The sequence below is a fragment of the Dermacentor variabilis genome, chromosome 7 (genome assembly GCF_050947875.1).
Source record: "Dermacentor variabilis isolate Ectoservices chromosome 7, ASM5094787v1, whole genome shotgun sequence".
Classification (NCBI taxonomy): domain Eukaryota; kingdom Metazoa; phylum Arthropoda; class Arachnida; order Ixodida; family Ixodidae; genus Dermacentor; species Dermacentor variabilis.
The window spans coordinates 81,007,760-81,028,514 of NC_134574.1; the positions used below are offsets into that span (position 1 = coordinate 81,007,760).

Below are 20,755 nucleotides of genomic sequence, written 5' to 3' on the forward strand. Positions count from 1 at the left end.
AAGTTCGCGGAAATGCATAGCGATTTCGATGTCGGATGTGTGTCTTGTGACCTCTACAAAGGATACGTCGCAGTCTATCACCTGCCACTCCCAGGGCGGTAATAGCTTAGTTGGAGGCATTAGTCGATGTTCAAGGACAGGGACATCCATTTCCGTGCTAAGTTCTCTTGCACGCAGTGAGAAAGGAAGTCTCATGGAGGGTTTATTATTAAAAAGTGTTTGACACGTTAAGTCATTAACAGTCTTGAAACACGGATGTTCTTTATTGGAGCGCACATTGAGAAAATAGGTAAAGCTGATGTACGTTCTCTGAAAATGTAGTGACCATTCGTCTGACTCTGCATATAGACTTTCCACCGGGCTTGTTCTAAGTGCGCCAGTGGCCAGGCGGATACCCAGATGATGAACGGGGTCTAACATTTTAGCGCACTCGGTGCAGCAGAGTGATATACTACGGCACCATAATCTAATCGTGATCTAACTAGGCTCCTGTAAAGATTTAGGAGGCACCTCCTGTCGCTACCCCATGTAGTGTGGGATAGAACATTAAGTAAGTTCATGGTTTTAGACATTTTTCTTTAAGATATTTTATGTGAGAAATGAAAGTGAGCCTGGAGTCGAGAATAACACCTAGAAATTTGTGCTCTTTCTTGAAGGGAATTTGTTGTCCACCCAGTTCTACACAGGGATCAGGTACCAGGCCTCTCTTTCTTGTGAAGAGAACACAAGAGCTTTTGTGAGGGTTGATTTTAAATCCATTTTGGACTGCCCACTTGGACACCAATTTCGGGCGGAAGCCAGCCATGGTATTGTGGAAGAGGTCATTGCCGTTCATATCTCTGTGTAAGCGTGAGAGGATAACGTGTCCGAGCACCTTTCCGACAGATGAAGTACGGGAGACAGGGCGGAGGTTTCAGAGTAGGAGGCGCTTCCTTGGTTTGAGAATCAATAATTTTGGCTTCTTTCCATATTGAGGGGAGGTTTCCAGTTACCCAGCACGCGTTAAAATAAGCTGTGCGGGCTAGTATAGAATTGTCTGCTAGGTTGCGAAGCATTTTATTAGAAAAGCCATAAGGTCCCGGGGCCGACTTAGGTGGGGGGGCGGGAGTGCGAGGATGGCTTCAAATACTTCTGCTGCTTGTATTCGTGTACTTCACGTACTTCTGCTTGCTTGCTAGAAATCCCAGGATGTTGTAGCACCTCCAGTGCGATGCTAGGCAACACTTCGTTCTCAAAACGCTCAATTTCTCAAACGGTTTCGTCGCAGCCACAGATGTTGGGAAGTGAACCTCAAAGGGTTAAAGGAGTCAGTGCACTCGTGTATGACTCATTGAAGAATGAGCATTTCCGTGTACCTGTCACATTCTGCATGTGTCATGAGAACCAGATTGGTGCTCAACTACAGGTAATCTTTATTATTACAGTCGTTCAGTCACTGAGGCAGAAGACACATGTTGCTCTAAGCGGCATTTTCTTAAAGTAGAGTCCTAAGCCATTTTAAGGCGAGGAGTGCACTCCAATTGTATGTGAACTCGTGAAACGTAACTTCAAATGAAACCACACTCAATTCTAGTGACATGACAGCATTGTATTTGGAGCTTGGAAAAACACAGTGAAGTGCTGCACATATTAATTATGAAAATTGTCAGTAGTTTAGTTTTCTTCATGATGGCATGGTTTGTTTTCAGCGCTTTCTTTCTAAGCAAGAAATGTTCACATCTTCGACATTGAGGATATTCATAAAGTTATTTTGCTACAGTGTGTTGTTCCTCTTTGCCCTTTTCTGCATTTGACACTTAGTGGAATCCTGTGCCACTTTGAATAAATTTATATGGTCATCCATGAAGCTATTCCCGCGGAAAGTTGCAATAACGCGAGACAAATACATAAATCAATTTCATTATAACGAGGGCGTATTGTATGCCACACTATTGCATGTGAAAGCTGCTTTTTGAAACTTGTTCTGACTTTTTCTTGTTTTTGCAGGCTTCACGTGTCGCAAATTTCCTGATACCAGCATGCTTCATGTAAATAACTCTGGCCTCGCTTCTCCCATGGGACCAAAAGCCTATGAAAAGTCCAAATTGGACAGTTCAAACCTAAATACAAGTGTTGTGCTTTTGTAACTCTCAGCATTTTCATGTTTGCTGATGTTTAGGATAGTCTCCTGAAGAGCGCAATTCGGATTTCTCAAACCAGCGTACAAAGGTTGTGCTTTTGTGTGCCTTTACATGCTTATGTTAAATTTATAGATATAAATTATGCAAGTCTCCTGAAAATACCACGCTGGATGGCTCAATCCACCATGCAAGTGTTGTGCTTTGTTATATTTCACTACATCTTTATTTTAGGTTTCTATATAAATACAGCGAGGATGGCATTTCCTCATCGTTATATTTTTAAGTATCTTCAGTCATTTAAACCACTCAGTTTTGTCAAGAACTGTTCCATTAAGGCAAACCATTTCAAGTTTGCTTAATATGCAAATGTAGATACAATGAGAAATTTTTTCAAAAATTTGCTTTGTCATATACACCTGAGTCATTCCACATCAACCAACCAGCATTCTTTTGACTATCACAGATATAGTTGGATAGTTTTCTTTATGTTTATTGAAGATCTTAACTCTTTCTCCCCATTTATTCTTCTTCGGCAAAATTTTCTACAATTTCGGAAAAAAATGTATTGTTCTTGCCCAGCTAAGCTTGAAGGCACTGATCCACGTTTCTTTTAAAAGGAAAATTGTCTGGTCCAGATATTCAGATGGTGTTCATGTAAAGAGAATGAACTGGTGTGGAAATCTTTTCTTTGTATGCACGGAAATACAGAAGGCACAAAATAAGTATTGAATCGCAGCCTGGTTGACTTGGGATAGCAGCACAATATTTGAAGCCATGAAGGTTCAGTTGATCGCCTAAAAAACTGTAAAGTTAAAATGTTTGTCAAAAAGCTTCCTGTTAAAGGTAAAATTTGCTTTGGTGTCAGGCGCAAAAGTATATGCGACCCATCATTACGTAGCCCTACATGTCTGCTATGCATGTGACGAGTTACGAAAAGGTGTTATTCTTTAAGTGCAATAATTTTTTTTAATGTTCATTTGCGGATCACGTAAATAGCATAAATATATGGAGCCTTGTCATCTAGCAAGGAGAGCCTGTTAATATAGTTACTCACAAAAGTAGTCAACAAACTGTGACTGCCTTTTTTATGAATACGAAGGCAGGTGATGTCAAGCGCCGCAGTCTCGACTCCCATATTTTTTAACGTGAACGTGAAAAGTGGTCGCCATAACATCTGACCAAGTCGGACTGAACATGGCACATATGACTTTTATAGATGAGCATGTTCCGGCTCACAAACAGTGGTAACACGCAACACCACAAGAATTTGTTCATGCTCGTGTAGATTTTCAATTTTAATTATGAATGTGTTTTCTACATGCGTAGTCATTGGCTTCCAGGGAGCAGGGCACAAAGTGTCCTGCTCCCTGTATGTCGCATTGCATGTCTATATATGGCATTGCAGTGCGACGTGTCTTTTAAAATGCTTTGTACGAAAAATATCAGCGCTCTCTCTGGATTTACTGGCTACGTAATAGCAAATATTTCTTATTGTACACTGCATGAAACGTATCTTTTAACACTGCATGACTCCCTCATGAATTTAACACGTATTGATATGTTATATGCAATGTCTGTATGGTTTGCCCGGCCCTTACCAAGCACAAGCCTTGTTGCGTTAGAGCGTGCGTCTCTTGGCAATAAAATTCAGACCCCATTACCGCTTCTAAGTCACCTGTGTTGCAGACGAAGCCAGCTTTGTTGCCTGCATTCCCAGCCAGCAAGCTTGGGCGCACATCGGAGAAACCCTCCAATGCTGACAAAAATATTACAAAAGAAATTCCACATTTAAAGATAATGCCGTCTTTTTTTAACTTCACATATGCATAGCAGACATGTACAGGTATCTAATACTGTATTACATAGATTTTTAGGCTAACCACCAAAGCTGTTTTTACCTTGAACATGAAGCGTTTTGCAAAAGATTAGAATTTCAGTTTCTTTACAGGTGATCAGCTGAACTTTTAGAGCTTCAAATATTTTTCTGCTATACTATGTCACCTGAGCTATCATTCTGTATTTAATTTCTGTCTTCTGAGTTTTCGCTACGAAAATTAACGCATTGCAATTTTAGTCAATCTTGCCGGTGCCAAAAGCACTCGAAGCAGTCAAATATTTGAAAAATTGGCTATTTTGACTATCGCATCACTTCACCGTATTTCCATGCGCGCCATTTTAAGGCCTCGATCCACACAATGTGCGTTTGAATACAAATGTTGATTAACGTCTTCTAGCTGAAATGAGCTGGAATAATAAACTGTCACCAAAATGCCACAAAATTTTTGGCAAAAATAAATAAAAGTGGGCAAGGAGTTTTGGACACCAGAAAACATGTGGCAATCTTCTCAGCTATATCTGTGGTCTCGAAAGAACGCTGGTCCCTTCAGCATGGAATGACACACCTGCCAGTGCATCTGTGCCATTTTCAGAGTAGTTATGTTCAGTAAAAACTGCATTTTACATAACATTAAAAATGGTTTATTTCGGTATCTAAAATACATGTGAAAGAATTATTAGGTATAGGCTGGCTTAAAGTGCAACAGAAGCTCCCCGGTAATGGCAATGATGTGCCCTTCATGACTGCATCAAAGCAGATGTTCTTGTGAATAATTTTGTAATTTTTTGTGATACTGAACAAAATTGAAAAGGAACTCACACGAGGAATAATTTTTAAAAGTCTTCCAGCAAGTCATTAATAGCTGTTTTTTATCTAAAAATCTGTAGTCAATATCAATAACTCGCTTGATATAGAATGACCTTCGTAGAAATGTTATCATGGCAGAAACCGCAATAGCATCATGCAACAAGCCATGTAGCGTAACAAACTGCTTCCATCGCATCATTTATTGTGATAGCCTTGTATCAAAAGTAGATCATGTTTACTGAAATTGGCCCTCACCATCCAACCAAGTAAGGATTGTGCGGAGTGATCCTTTTTGAGTATTACAGCTATTTTAGTTTGGCTGCGTCAGGTAGCATAATTCTTGTTCTTGAGCTGGATTATTCAGAGCTAGACATTACTAGCATAAGAAATGGAAACACACTCAACTCTTTCTCACAAATTTATCAATTCACTTATAACACTACGGCAATGAATAAAGGGAAAATGAGACATCCACACGTTCGATGCAACTGCTACAAAGGAAACCCAAACGGGTTCCTCGAAAGAAAAGCCTCATAGTTGAAGAAAAATTCGTCCTGGTCCGGGCGAATTTTTCCGGAGTTGTTCATTTATTCTATAATTTATTCATTGCTTCTCTCCACCTTGCGGGTTTCCGCAGAACTACTACGTCAAAGACTACGGCAGATATTGCAGTTTACAAACTGTTGCCAGTGAGTTTGAAAGACGTATCGCTTGTAATTAATATCCAGGTTGACACCAGATTTGAGATTGTTCCATAAGTATGAAACGAAGTACACGGGTATTCCTGTTACTTTTGTGCTTCAATACATTGCAGTGTGTTTTGTTAAATATTACAAGTGCAACAACACTGCCTTTTTTCGGCCAGCTTGATGGCATGAGTCTCGTCACTGGTTTCATTGTCGAAATTCATTATAAGTGCATGCACGTTGTAAAATTACCGGCTACAATTCGTAAAAGATAATTAGGAAGTGAGTTTTTCTGAATTAGCTGAATATGTGTTTTGATCTCTCATGTAAGCAATGACTGGCACTCTGTATCTAGAATTTTGTTAGCCGCAGCAGCCAGTATTTAATAAATTCTATAAAACTTAAAGATAACCACCCTGCATATCAGTGACTGCTGTGGGCTCAAGCGAATCGTGATATGTTTACCTAATAAAGAAAGCAAGTACCTTTTTTGAGTGTTCTTATTTGCTGTCATGTCAGTCTGCTTGTACATATATATATATTTAGGTATTTATTGTTTAGGATTTATTTCTTTTGGAAAATGTAGTTACTTGATAGCCATAGAAACTGTTGTCAAGCTGCAGGAAGTTGTACTTTGCAATAGTTCTTAAGAAGTTTTCCTATGTCCTAAAACTACAGATGGTTGTACATTTACACAGATGTTTGGTTACAAAGAAACACTTCACCTAGAAAAATGGTTTTTCTCTGCATCAGTTCGGCACTCTTGATTTCGTGAAAGACCATTCACTTTGACAATTGAAAAACTGGCATACCAGTACTGCTAGCAGCTTTACAATATGGTTTATTACAGTCAATCTAAAAGCACGCTTTTAAGCCAAGGTGACCGAGGCCTGCAATGCAGAAGCGCCTCTATTTAAGTTTTTCCCTACCCTCTCACAGCAAACGTATCAATGTGAAATCAAAGATAATTATATGCAATGCAACCAGTTCAGCAGTATGTTAAGAAAAGTGCAGTTTTAAACACTGGTAAATACACACTGAGGGCATAACGGGCTTTCAACATAATTCGAGTGTTAACGTTTAATACAACTCCGACAATACTTCAATGGACTTTCCATATTGAGACTCAACACATCTGCAACAATGCTGCAGTGGACTTTACTTGTTAAGACAACACATCTGCAACAATGCTTCAATGAGCTTCAAGTAAGCATCAATGGCCAGCTTTTCAAATGGGATGAGGAAATAAACGACTTGGTCGAAATAAAAAAAAGTGAGAACAAACTAGAAAAAAACGGAAATGCGAGCAATCCATCAAAAAGAACACGCAGCTACCGATAACCCTATTAAATATAAACGCGCGCAGCCTTCTAAATAAGACTGACCACTTGGAAGCTACCCTTCTCGCCTTTAATCCAGATATTGTTGTGATCACTGAGACTTGGCTGCACTCTGGCGTTCAAGATCATGAAATCGTTCCCCCGGGCTATGTCATCATTCGCAAAGACAGGGAATCTAGGGGTGGGGGAGTGGCCTTGGTCTTAAAACGTGATCTACCCTTTACGCAAATGCCTGACATTCCTGGTGTAGAAGCCGTTTGGTGCAAAGTTCACTTGAAATGCAAATCTGTTAATGTGGGCGCGGTCTACAAGCCACCAAATGCTGAAACTGTGTATTTGGATCTTCTGTTTGATTACATGTATAAATATGTCTATGACTCTGTGATCATATTAGCGGGCGACTTTATTTGTCCGCTAGTTAACTGGAATACATTAAGCTCAACTGATGCAACAAGTAATGCCATGTATCGTATCCTATTCACTTTAGAACTTGCACAAATTGTTAGAGAGCCTACTCGTGAGCAAGGATCATCCAATTCTATACTAGACTTGGTGTTTGTTAGTAACTACTTCAGAATAGATGATTGTAAAGTTGAAGTGTCAAAAGGAATTTCTGACCATGAAACGGTACTGTGTACGCTGTTCTTGCCAAACTTGGGTCGCCAGCGCGGTCCGACGAAATATGTGCGCGCATTTAACAGAGCGAACGACGCGGCTGTAATGACGTATCTTATTCATGAATTTAATGATTTTTATGATTTGTATGTTCAGAGTATCATAACTGTTGACGCCTTGTGGATACAATTTAAAGAGCACGTGATGCATTGCATGACAAATTTTATCCCTTTAAAAAAGAAGGTAACATGCAAGCACAATCCGTGGATTACTCGAGAAATAATCCACATGAAACGGAAAATTAATAGGTTAAGGCAACGAAACGGGCAACGACCAAACTCAGAACTAAAGGTAGACATAATTTCGCTAACAGAACAATTAAAGAATAAAGTACTCGAAGCTAGGAAACAATTTTGTGGCAATACACTTAACAACTTCATTAAAAATTCGCCGGCCAAGTTCTGGAGGTATTTAAACAGAAAGAATGTTACTGCTAGTTCGTCTACACGTGGAAAGCAGCAAGCTGACTCATTTAACAATTACTTCCAGTCGATATTCACCGCCGATAACGGTGTTTTAGGAACATTAGCGTGCTATAGTAATGAGTCTACACAACTTTCTGGCGCTCCGGCCATAAGTGTACCTGGGATTCTTTCTCTGTTGTTGAACCTTGATGAAAGAAAGAGTTGTGGTCCTGACGGAATTCCAAACTGCTTTCTTAGGCGCTATGCCGAACCAATCAGTGAATATCTCTACCTCATATTTTCTAAGTCACTTCAGGACAGCTGTCTGCCCGCTGAATGGAAGGTAGCAAAAATTGTGCCCATTCACAAATCAGGCGACGTAACGTCCCCGTCCAATTACCGGCCTATATCCCTCACATGTACCTGTTGTAAAATTCTTGAGCACATCTTGTTAAAATTTCTTAAAGAACATACTGAGACTAAAAACATCATTCACCAAAACCAGCATGGCTTCAGAGCAGGGTTATCCACTGTTACCCAACTGGCAGAAATCTTTCATGACCTCGAAGAGGGAATCAATCATCAAAGTCAAACTGATATAATTTTCCTTGATTACTCAAAGGCTTTTGATCGCGTGGCACATGCTAAACTGAATTTCAAACTAAACAAAATACTTGGCGATGGTCCCGTTACGAGGTGGATAGCCAGCTACTTATCGGAACGCCGACAATATGTGCAATACAATGACCATGCTTCTGATATCGTTCCGGTCATTTCTGGCGTGCCGCAGGGCTCTGTGCTAGCACCATTTTTGTTCATTTTATACATAAACGACATAACATACCACGTTGCTGTGAAGGTGCGTCTCTTTGCGGATGACTGCATGCTGTACCAAAAAATAAACACACATGAAGACCAAATAAGGTTAAACACAGCTTTGGGCAACGTCTTAAAGTGGTGCAATACATGGCAAATGGCAATCAACATGAAAAAAACTGTAGTGATGTCTGTCACAAATAAGAAAACAAAACTTAATTTCCCTTACGGTACTGGCAACGGCGTTCTCAGAACAGTAACTGAAAAGAAATACCTTGGTGTGATTATTTCTGATAATCTCAGCTCTAAAACCCAAGTACAAAACATTACCAAAAAAGCAATGAACAGTTTATACTTCCTTAAGCGCACCTTGCGCTTTGCTACTTCAGATACCAAGTTACTCGCATATAAAGTCCTTATCCGTCCAATCTTGGAATATGCGAACGTCGTCTGGTTTCCATATATGCAAAAAGATGTACACATGCTCGAATCAGTTCAACGAAAAGCTGTTCGTTTTATCTACCATAGATACCGGCGCACTGATTCTCCCACAGAGCTGCTTTCCAACGCAAGCCTAGACACCTTATCAAGCCGCGTCACGCTCCATAGACTCAAGTTTCTTTATCAATTAATTCATAACGCATTTAACATGGATCCTGCTACTTACATTAGTTTTAATCGTTCTAGAGAAACACGTCACAAGCATGAGTTTACGATTAATGAATACTCTTGTGCTAACAACACATATTACTTTTCCTTTTTCCCTCGAGCCATAAGAGAATGGAACGGCCTAGATAAATCTATAACTGCGCAGGATTCCTTGAAAAAGTTCGCTGAGCTCGCTGCCTTGTCAGTCTTGACAACAATCCAGACCTGATGATCACGTTCAGACTGTATTGATTTTGTGTTGTCGCCCACTCGGTGCGTAACTGGCATATTACTGTACTGTATACTGTTTGTATCGTTGCCCGCTTGATGTGTAACTGGCGTATTACTGTACTGTACTGTATTCCTGTATCTTGCTGATAAATCCACTCCTGTAACAGTCCCAGTGGGACTAACAGTATGTTAAAAATAAAAAAAATAAAAATAAATATTAACAAACAACATGCTTTAATAATACTTCGATGGACTTTCAATTTGAAGACTCAAAACACCTTCAACAACGCTTCAATGGGCTTTCAACATTGCAATAGATTGTGGTTTCAACAATACATCAATGACCTTTGAAATGGAGAGGCCCCAAGATATTTTGAAAAAATGTCGCAGACAAATTATCAACACTTGTCAACAACTTCCTCAATAATGCTTCAACCATTCCCCAATGTGCTTTCAGTAACATCTGTTAACTTTGAACCGTGACATTTCAATAACCTTTCAAAAATTTTGTTTTGTAAGGGTGTGCACTAGTTGGCTCCAGAAACATCGATTGGCACAATAAAGGAACACAATGAATGTGTGTTACAATGTTCACAAACCGCTGGCTACACAAAAGCTGCCTGTGTTGGCGGTCCATCGCAATGCATGGTTTTCCTCGATGATAGAAAAAATGTTCCTGTTCGCCATCATGAGATGACTAAACTCCAAAGTGAGGGCTTGAACCTCAGAACTTCGGCAAGAATGAGTAACGCTCGTTACACCGTGACCAAATAACTTTCTCCCACGTATCCGCGCCAACTCACACTGAAATTTATGCCTACATTATCGATTACCTATCAAGAAAAGTAAACGCGTGCGTTCTTTAATCAATGCGCTGAAGCATGGGTGATGTACAACAGTGACAGCCCATGAAGTTTCGAAAGTGAACATTTTGTGAGGATCCGCAAGCGAGTAAATAGCGATTATACATCGTTGCTGCAAGTTTTTACAAAGTACATAGCATCTACGTTCTAAGCTAACTCCACATCAAGAATAAACCGATCGCGATTGAGCAGACCCGGGAGCGATTAAATAAAAGACGGACAATCACGTGATGACCGCAGCGAATAACGTTACTGAGTCAGAAAGATGGTAAGCCACTGCATCAACGCTATCGGCCAATAATCAAAGAACGAAGCCTAAACGATACTGATTGCGATTTCATTCGCAAGCGGGAAGTTTGAAAGGCTCGGAATATATTTCTAGCCCCACTTACAGTGCAAACACCGTAGGCGCTGCTCGCACAGTCTGGGTAAGTCGCAATGAGCTCGGAAGGGGTTTACGTGTCTTCTGAAGCTGTGGTCCCAGGTTCATCTCTCCCGCCCATTCACTGTCCATGATATCCGCCAAAGCAGAGGTTTCCTGAGCCGCCCCGGTGCATTGCCATGCACATCCATGGTCAACACGGAGGCAACAGAGTTGCTGATTGAGGCAGCTGGGACAAGCAATGGACGGGTAACAACGAGATCAAACATGGCGGCTCCCACAGGGTGACGTGAAATGGCTCTAATCATATGGCATGACACTATCTGGACCAGCAGCAGCTGCAGCAGCCGCACTACCTGAGGGTAGGTAGCCAGAAAAAGGCAGCCCTGAGACTGACTGTGCTAAGCAGCTCCAATATGGTTTGACACTATGATAATATCCTTTAACACTATGGCTATCACGTTTGCATAAAGGCCTTTATGTGGCCTTCTCATTTCGCGGCATACCCCTCTTCCTTTGAATAGCCTGTTCTGGTACATGCGCAGACTTTACAAATGTTTACTCTTTTCTCATTCTGTCATCACTAGATAAACGTTGTCACGGTATTGTGATTGTATGATTTCCACACCCGATGATGCTTAATTGCTATTGGTGGGGCCTAAGAAAGCGCGGAAAACAAGAGTGTACTACATCTCTAATTGTATCGCGTAGGAGCAGTATAATTTCTTCAATGCTCTCTACAATTATACGTTCTGATGCGTTTCCTTGCAACAGTCGCCCAGTGTATTGCGGACCCGGCAAAGTAGCGATCCTATTGCCAGCGAACGTCACCTTACACAGAAGTTCTCAGGAGAGAATCGGTCGCGGTAATCTCAAGCCTGCTGCTGATGACGGTGCAGATTCAGCAGAAAGTTGTTCGAAATGGCTCACAAAACAAAAATATAACACAACGTGAAGGTGGGTGGCTCCCAAAATATTCTAACGCTGTCACAAGATAGCTTGGCAATGGTGACCAACTCCTTAGCTTGAACAATACTTGCTGCGTCCGACTTCAGTGGCACAAATTTTTATAAAATATCGATAAACGTGATTATCCTACCTAGAGTGATTAACCTAAACGAGTGCGCCACCGCCCGTTTATTCTATATCTCGTCCATGTCTTTCGGCATATCAGTCACAATCGTGCACCTAATGCAGCAAGCCCCGCTTTGAGCCTTACTACATCAACAAAAATTTCTGTAAGCTTCCTGTACATCATACAACTCCAAATAAATGTGTTTCTCCATTTACGCATTCCACGCTAAAATATCCAATAGAATGTTGCACGCTTTGAAGAAGAATAATCCTGCGTGCGCAAGCACAACTTACGAACACAGAGTGAAATGTTAATGTGGGTTGTTTAGACGCGTGCGAATGTAGAATCTTAGGCCGCAAGAGCACAGGGAGCTTTTGCTTATAAGAAACCGAAGTATCTTAATATACAGTATGGTTATGAGGAAAGGGGACGTTGTTGATAGGAACCATCACAGCTGAAAGTAACATTATTGTTGCTGAGGTTCGGCCGTCCGTGCAAGTTCATGCTAAACATGGAGGAGCCCTGTTGTCAGTCGTGCAGGACTGGCGCTGCTACGGTTGCTGAGTGCAGACGGCAATGGTGGTTTCCAAAGGCTGTAGTTCCTTGAATATCCCCAGAAAATCGGCTCTTTCCTCCTAATGCCACTCTTCGATGCGCTCATTTGGTCCTCGTATCCCTGCTTATGGGCGGTAAACTCGAAAGCAGCGATTTTTATTGAGGTAATTTTTCGTTACATTTTAACGCCGTAGTTGTAACAAAATCTACAGTTACGGAGGCGCTGTCACCATTTCATGTTGTATAATATTGAAACAGTAACCTCTTATGCGAGTAGTACTGCAGCGGTTTCGCCAAGTAGGAAGTGTCGTTGGCCTGATCGGCGCAGAATTTCCTTGTTACATATTCCTTTCTGCTCTACGATGAATTTTCATGTGTTGTGTTCAACTTTAATATTGCTCTCTCTCTCTCTCTCTCTCTCGAAGCTCCCGCCTACGGTTCTTGCACCATGAGGCCCCCCAGTGCATATGTATGCAAACTTCTCAAATAAAACCTGAACAAGGAATCTCTTGATAATGCGGCTTGTACGAGCAGCAAATGTCAAAAATTCTTCACTATTTACAGCATACTACAAACAAGCCTGATTTATTGAATACGCAGCGTACGCAAGCAGAGCTTTAGTATAGTGGAACCGCTCATAGAGTCTCGCCAAATGAAGTGTCAGAAACGTCCTAAACGATTTGCTCTCCCGTTCTTTCACTTTTTCTACGGACTAATTAACTGCTTGCTTAAAGGCTTTGAGACAGAGCTTAATTATAATAGAATTGACAAGGTTTGACTTAGCAATGGAACTAGACTGATCAATTGACAGGCAAAAAAGTGCTTCCTTACTGTCCAGATGCTTTCACGACTCTTCGTCACTAATGATAATCAAGCAGCTGACAAATGACACTAGTTCTAACAATACTAACAACTAGCAAATGTGCACCAAAACGCCCGCAGCAGAGTGGTCAGAGACACAACATCAAAATAATTTCCCTAACGTGTGCTCTTTGTAAACTTTTGGACATGATCTCATCGAGCTGCGACGTTTCATTCCTTGAAAGCCTCAGAGGAGTAATGTTTACGAAAACGACACCCCCTTTTTTTTTCTGTGGACGCCCTCAAGACCGCGGTCAACAAACCTTTCCAAGTGTTACTCCGAGTAGCCAGCAAGAAGTCCTGACAGTGCAACCTTCTTGGCAGCACGGGACGAAACGCCGTCTCTGAACTTGGCCTCTCGACCTCTTGTAGTGTTTGCCAGTCCGAGCATGGTGGTTACATAAAATGCCCTTTGTGAAGACCGGTGGAAGAGGGGGACAGATAAAGACTTGTCGAAAACGCGTGTTTCGCCTTCGACTCTCTATTACGAAAGCTGATAGCGTATCTACACCAGAGTCTGCTGTGGCCTTCAATTCCGTCGCGTAAATAACAGGCCCCTCACCAGCTCTGGCCATTGTTAGCTGACAAGCGCACAGCATACATTGCGCGATAACGATTGCGTCTGCAAATTATTGCATCTCTACACGCCGCGAACAGATCTGAAATTTCAAACCGAACGCCATTTTTCCTTCTCCCCGCGGCCGCCGCGCTCCAGGCCGGAGGATAACGTACTTGTGTACCTGCGCCAACGTAGTCGTGTCCGCTGTGTGACGTCGATCATGGTGACACTTCGAGATTTATTCAAGACAACATCTTTTAAACTCTGTGATCTATTGCTTGAATTAACACATTGAAGTTTAGACAAATAATACAATGCACAAACGGAAAGTCTGTGTGTTTTTTTTTTTTTACTCCGCACCGAAGCAAGAGAGATGTACTTCCGCTTCGTCTGCTTGTTCCCACGGTCGTGCGGTCACGTGCGCAGCTACGGAAACTATGCCATTTTCTACCGTGTTACAGCGTGTGATCATGCTCTTTGATCCACTTGTTGTTCCTCAGTATTCCTGTAGCACTGAATTATACCGCTAGCCACGTGTCCTTGTGCACAGCGCGCAAAAACGTGCGCTGCGCGAAACGATAGCAGCTCGCAAGCAACGACCCAAGCGGAAGTGCCCATCGCCGAAAAAAAAAGCGAGGAGATGAAAAGTGAAGGCGGGACCCGTGACGTATGCGTCACGCAATCCTCGAGGTCCGGTATGGGAGGACGCAGGGAAGTAATCGCGCTTGCGGAGGCTAGACGGGGCGAGTGGAGAGAGAGTCTCGCTATGCAGTAGAGCTGGCCTGCTGAAATCATGGGTTCACGGCACAGAAATATTTATACCTCGGCTATTAATGCGCTGATCTGAAACATTTTTGCGGCACGACGCTCCCTAGAGGACAACGTAACAACTTCCAGCGTATAACCAAAATTTGCTATGGGGCTCGGAGAGGCGCCCTTTAAGAAACCCCTCCAGAATAGGAGATACGCGCAGTTTTGCGCAGCCAAACGCATCCCCGTATTTCGTTCTACATTTTCTGAAATTTCTTATCGTAGCACAAGAAACCAAACATAGCCAATAACAAATGGCAAGCACATTTTTTTAAATATTTCGTGCACTCAACATTATGGTAGTGCTAGTTTGGACGCATTGCTAAATAATTTGTCTTCAGTTACACTAGATATAAAACACACTTGCCTTTAGTGCGTCAAGGTGTGAACAAGTGCTATCATATATAACTAGCCACATGTGTAATGATCAATTTCGGCCTTCGAGAGAAGAAAAACTGCTACAGTGGCTTTTAAACCACTGCAACGATACTGAACTGTGCCTATCCATTACCGCCAATTTTCATCCTTTTGTACATGAAGTTGTCACCTGATGTTTCCCGATCGGTGAAAGCGAACATTCTCATTCTTGCGTTTTTAAAGGTATATGCAAAATGAACAATGCGCTTAATTGTGCGGTATTAATAACATGGTAATAGTAACCCAGTAAAGAATCTCAAAGCACCGGTTCATGCGTTACAAGCTAAGTGGGCACCTTCACATTCCTGAGGCAACGGAATAGGCAAGCTTATAGTTACCAACCGCCTAGTTACGTGTCTATTAGTTTCCTTGTTATGTTTATACTTGTACTCAAATTTCCATGGGCGACATTTCGCTTCGCCATGCTTACCTTATAAGGTGCCAGTTGAAACCGAGCTACAGCAGCCGCATTTCGATGAAGGCGAAATGCGAAAACACCCGTGTACTTAAATTTAGGTGCACGTTAAAGAAGCCCAGGTGGTCGAAATTTCCGGAGCCTCCCATTACGGCGTGCCTCATAATCAGAATGTGGTTTCGGCACGTAAAACACCATAATTTAAAAAAAAGGAGATCGTAGCGCTAAATCACTCCCGTACTTGAACATAGGGGCAACGCTAACATACCCCACGTGGTTGTGAGTGAGTGAGTGATAATAATAATATTTGGGGTTTTACGTGCCAAAACCACTTTCTGATTATGAGGCACGCCGTAGTGGAGGACTCCGGAAATTTTGACCACCTGGGGTTCTTTAACGTGCACCTAAATCTAAGCACACGGGTGTTTTCGCATTTCGCCCCCATCGAAATGCGGCCGCCGTGGCCGGGATTCGATCCCGCGACCTCGTGCTCAGCAGCCCAACACCATAGCCACTGAGCAACCCCGGCGGGTTGATGAGTGAGTGAAGAAGCTTTTATTGGATCCAGCAAAACGTGATAAAACGCGCACCCGGCTAATCCCACGACGGGACTGACAGATCTAGCCTTCCGGCCCGCTCGCGGAAGCGCTGGATGACCAGGATTTGGTCCTCAAAGACGAGAGTTCGCAGGAGCGCGTCCCATTCTTCCTTGGTGAAGTTCGGGCCCAGGGACCCGCACTCCCAGAGCATATGAGGCAAAGTAGCAACCTCATCACAGGCCAGGCAAAAACAATTCGGATAAACCTCGGGATATATACTGTTAAGGGACGCCGAATTTGGGTAGGAGTTTGTTTGCAAGAGTCTGAGCGTGACCGTCTGTGGCCTGTTTAGCTTGGAGTGAGGCGGCGGGAAAACCCTTCTCTCTGAATAAAAGAATTTAGTAAGTTCACTGTGCGTTATAGGAGCATATCTGTGTCCAGGGAGAGACTCGCCCGATCTGAGCGCAGCATGTCATTGTCACTAGCATGTCATTGCGCACGTACACGGCAGAGCAGTTATCTTAGAAAGGCCGCGCGCTGTGACGTATCAGTCGTCTACGGCAATCAGAACATGAATCTGCCCGTCTTCGTATCACGCGATAACGGGAGGCGGCTGCCGGCACTGCTAGGTCGCAACTGGCTTGAACACCTTCAGTTAGAGAGGCAGCAGATCGGCCATATTTCGGGAGGAAGCCGCGTCGAAGAACTGCGTGAAAAATTTTCTTCGGTGTTCTCGGGCAGGTTGGGGGCAGTATATAATTTCGGGGCGAAAATGGTGCTAAAACAGAATGCTGCTCCAGTTTTCAGTGGCGCGCGGCCAGTTCCCTTCGCGCTGCGGGAGAGACTAGAAAAAACAACTCGGCCAAATGGTAGCGACGGGCATGCTTCGGCAAGTTCCACGCAGTGACTGGGCAACACCGGTTGTGGTGGTGCAGAAGAATGATGGCAGCCTGCGGTTATGCGGGGATTATAATGTTACGGTTAACTCAGTGTTGAAAACCGAACACTACCCGCTACCAAGACCAGAGGACTTGTATTGGACACTAGCAGGTGGAAAGATAGTTTGTGTGCTCGATCTTTCTGCTGCATACCAGCAAGTGGCGCTTGCTCCAGACGCCAGACCACTTTTGACCATTAACACTAGTATGAGACTTTTCGAATTTCAACGCCTTACGTACGGTGTGGCGAGCGCTCCAGTAATTTTCCAAGCCCTGATGGATGAAGTGTTGAAGGGCATTCCGAGAGTTCGTTGATACACTGATGACGTCATTGTAGCGGGGTCAGACATGGATGACTGTCAAAAGACGCTTGAGCGTGTCTTGCAGAGATTGTGTGCCTTCAACATCACACTGAATGTCAACAAGTATCGTTTCTTTCAAAGCTCAGTGACTTATTTGGGTCACAAAGTGACTACGGAGGGCATTTACCCTACTGACGCCAAAGTACAGGCAATCCTGGAAGCGCCGGAGCCAAATTCAGCCTCCGAATTGAAGGCGTATCTGGGAATGTTGAATTCTTATACAAATGTTGTGGATAACGTGTCCACTGTAGCACAGCCACTTTACCAGCTTCTAAAGAAAATCAAGAGCGGTCATGGTCTGCAGAATGCCGCAACTCGTTCCAATTCACCAAAAAGCAGCTCACAAGCAGCAAAGTGTTAACCTTCTACGATGTCAATAAGCCTACCGGCATGCTGTGCGACGCCTCATCTCATGGCCTGGGCGCTGTTATCTTTCATGAAACGCCAGACGGCAGCGAACGTCCCATAGCTTTTGCCTCCCGAACGCTGACAGCTGCGGAAGGGAAGTACCCACAATGTGAGCGCGAAACCTTGCTTTAGTTTTTGGGTTGAAGAAATTCCATCGGTATTTATACGGCCGGGAATTTACACTTTACACCGACCATCAGCCATTGCTGGGAATCTACTTTGGCCGCAATGCGCATGCAGCGTTGGGCCATGATGCTTGCGGCCTACAGATATCGGCCTAAGCACCGCAAAGGCAAGAACCTGGAAGTAGCGGATGCGCTCTCCAGACTACCGCAGGCTGAGAAGGAAACTGATGTTGCCGAGCAATGCTTGGCAGTGTTCGTAAACCTTCCTTTATATGCTGCAGATGTTGCTAAGGCGACAAAGCGCAACTTGACTTTGAGTCGTGTGTCTGAATACACACTGAATGGTTGGCCAAACCAATACCCTGAAGAAATGAAGGCGTATCACGTGCGCCGTTATGAATTGTCCTTTGAGCAAGGATGCCTACATGGGGTACTCGGGTTGTAATACCGGATCAATTGAGAGAACGCGTGTTAGACTTGCGTCATGACGAGCATCCTGGAAGCACTCGAATGAAAATGCTAGCCAGAAGCTTTGTATGGTGGCCGGGACTGGATCAAGCCATCGAGATGTACGTCAGGAAATCCAAATCTGCCAGGCAGTCCAACCAGCTGCCCCAACCGTGCCGCTCCATCCGTGGAGTTATCCGTCAAAATGTTGGGCACGCGTTCACGTTGATTTTGCATGCAACAATTCACAAATGTTCCTTGTTTTAGTTGATTCTTTTTCAAAATGGGTGGAAGTTTAGCCGATGTCCTCAACGTCTACCACGAAAACGGTTGAGAGACTAAGAAATGTCTTTGCAGCCTACGGGCTGCCAGTAACTGGTCAGCGACAACGGGCCTCAGTTCAAGTCTGTTGAGTTCTCGGACTTCTTAGAGCGCAATGGTGTGAAGCATGTCCATGCCCCGCCATATGATCCCGCATCCAATGGTGCGGCGAAGCGCACCGTGCAAAGGATAGAACGGGTGCTGTAAAAGCAAGTCATGGAGCGTGATGTCACTCGCGCGCGATCGCTTCAGGAGTGTGTGAATACTTTTCTTATCGCCTACAGAAATACACCAAGCAGTGAGACGGGGCAAACACCGGCACAGTTGTTTTTAAGGCGTCAACCGCGCACGAAGTTTTCTTTGCGCAAGCCCAGCTTTGTCTGACATGCGGCAAAAGCAAGCTGACATGAAAAACAAGCGTGATGTGTCGCGTGGTGCTGATCGTGTGTTTCGCGAAGGTGATCGCGTGTACGTGACGACGGTGCGAGGGGAACATGCCTTTCGGGAGGCAGGTGTGGTTCAACAAGTTGCGAGTGCTGTGACATACGTTGTGGAAGTGCACAGACATCTTCGATTCACCCACGCCGACCATCTACGCCAGCACCATGCTGATCCAGCGGAAGCCCCTGAGAGACCAGTTGCAACAGAACCGTCAAATGGTCGGCCTCTACTCAGCGGTCCGTTACCTAATGAAAGAGCTCAATCAGCTCGAGTACCAGAAGAACAGAGTCCGACCTTTCTTCAACCTCCTCGTAGTGCTGACCTCTGTTAGCACAAACCTGGCATCAAAGGTTAGAAACTCGCAACCTGATAAGTGCTACCGCTTGCTGCATGCGCCCATTAGACTCAACATGAAAGACTAACGGCCGCAGATTTTTTTTATTCTGTCCAAGCCGTGACTCATTGATATCGACAAAAAACAGATAAATGCGCCTTCTTCATGTCGTTTTTCGTTGCGCGATAAAGGAATGGAACAACAGCATCACTGTTGTGACCGTTGAATTGTCTCCTCTGATGTTGAAATAAAGTGAATCTGAATGTGAATATGGAATACAACTAGCCACCATTTTACGGGTTTCACATCGGTAAGTTTTGACACCGTAAAACATTCGAAGCCAGGGAAGGGCACAGCGCAGCTAAGGCGGTACGCATGTTCAATATGAAATACGAGATCTGACATCATGATTACTTCACTAACTTAGGCGCACTCAGATCCAAAGCTTGTTTCTGCAAATCATGCACGGGCACTACGATGAAGTGGTTCATTATTACTTGAAACCGATGTCAATAGCATTTAACTTGTAAGCTTAGCCAAAGACATCTCAGGATAAGACGCTTAGATTCACGGGGATCCTCAATTTTAGAACAAACAGGGCGTACTTTCTATCCCGACGCGTGTTGTTAGCGTTTCCTTATTTGTGGTAGGAGTCTTTTTATCACATCAGAGTTCAAAAGGCGGATGGCGGCGACGATAGACTACAAGGCAACGCCGCAGTAGTGCAGGTAACCAAAGTTGTCGCTCCTCGAAAGTTACTAGAGGCAGCTACTCGCCTTTGCTGGGTAAGCTTGTGGCCGCACCAGCTGATAGCGACTACCTCTGCCAAGACGTGCACTTTACCTTCGATCGTGCGCAAGTGTGGAGATTTTTATCACTGCAGCTCGATCACGCCACCGTGTTCCCAGATGACATATGTTCGGAGGTTGCCGGCTTTGAGCCATGTCACTCTGGACATCCGTGAAGGTAGCATGAAGACAATCGTGCTGCTAGCGCTCTTCGGCGCCGCTCTGGGTGAGTGCTATGACCGTCCAAGCATGTTCTTAGAACTACCATAAGCTCTAGAAACGGCTTCAATGCGGAACTATAACCGTTCGACAAGAACGCTGGGAAATTCGTAGGGAAATTTGAACCGCTGAACTGCAGATGGAAACGACACCTATCAAGGAATCCCGCGCGTGGCCAATTCAGTGTCTTGTTTGGTTGAAAAAATTATTGGCTGACGCCGCCTTTGTAGCCTATCCATTAACCAGCACCACGAAGCAAGAAGCGAACGACAGGCCAGGATTGTGTCTCCGCTTTGTTGATGAAGATTAGTTCTATTGACATTTTATTCGAA

General features: G+C 43.7%; 1 protein-coding gene across 1 annotated transcript in view; it reads left to right on the plus strand.

Annotated features, from left to right (window-relative positions):
- LOC142588719 (uncharacterized) overlaps nt 1-20,755 on the plus strand; it is a 144,252-nt gene that overhangs the window by 91,664 nt on the left and 31,833 nt on the right. Inside the window, exons 27-28 of the mRNA XM_075700534.1 lie at nt 19,199-19,432; nt 20,325-20,430. Of these exons, the coding sequence (XP_075556649.1) occupies nt 19,199-19,432; nt 20,325-20,430 (340 nt within the window). The remainder of the gene's footprint in view (nt 1-19,198; nt 19,433-20,324; nt 20,431-20,755) is intronic.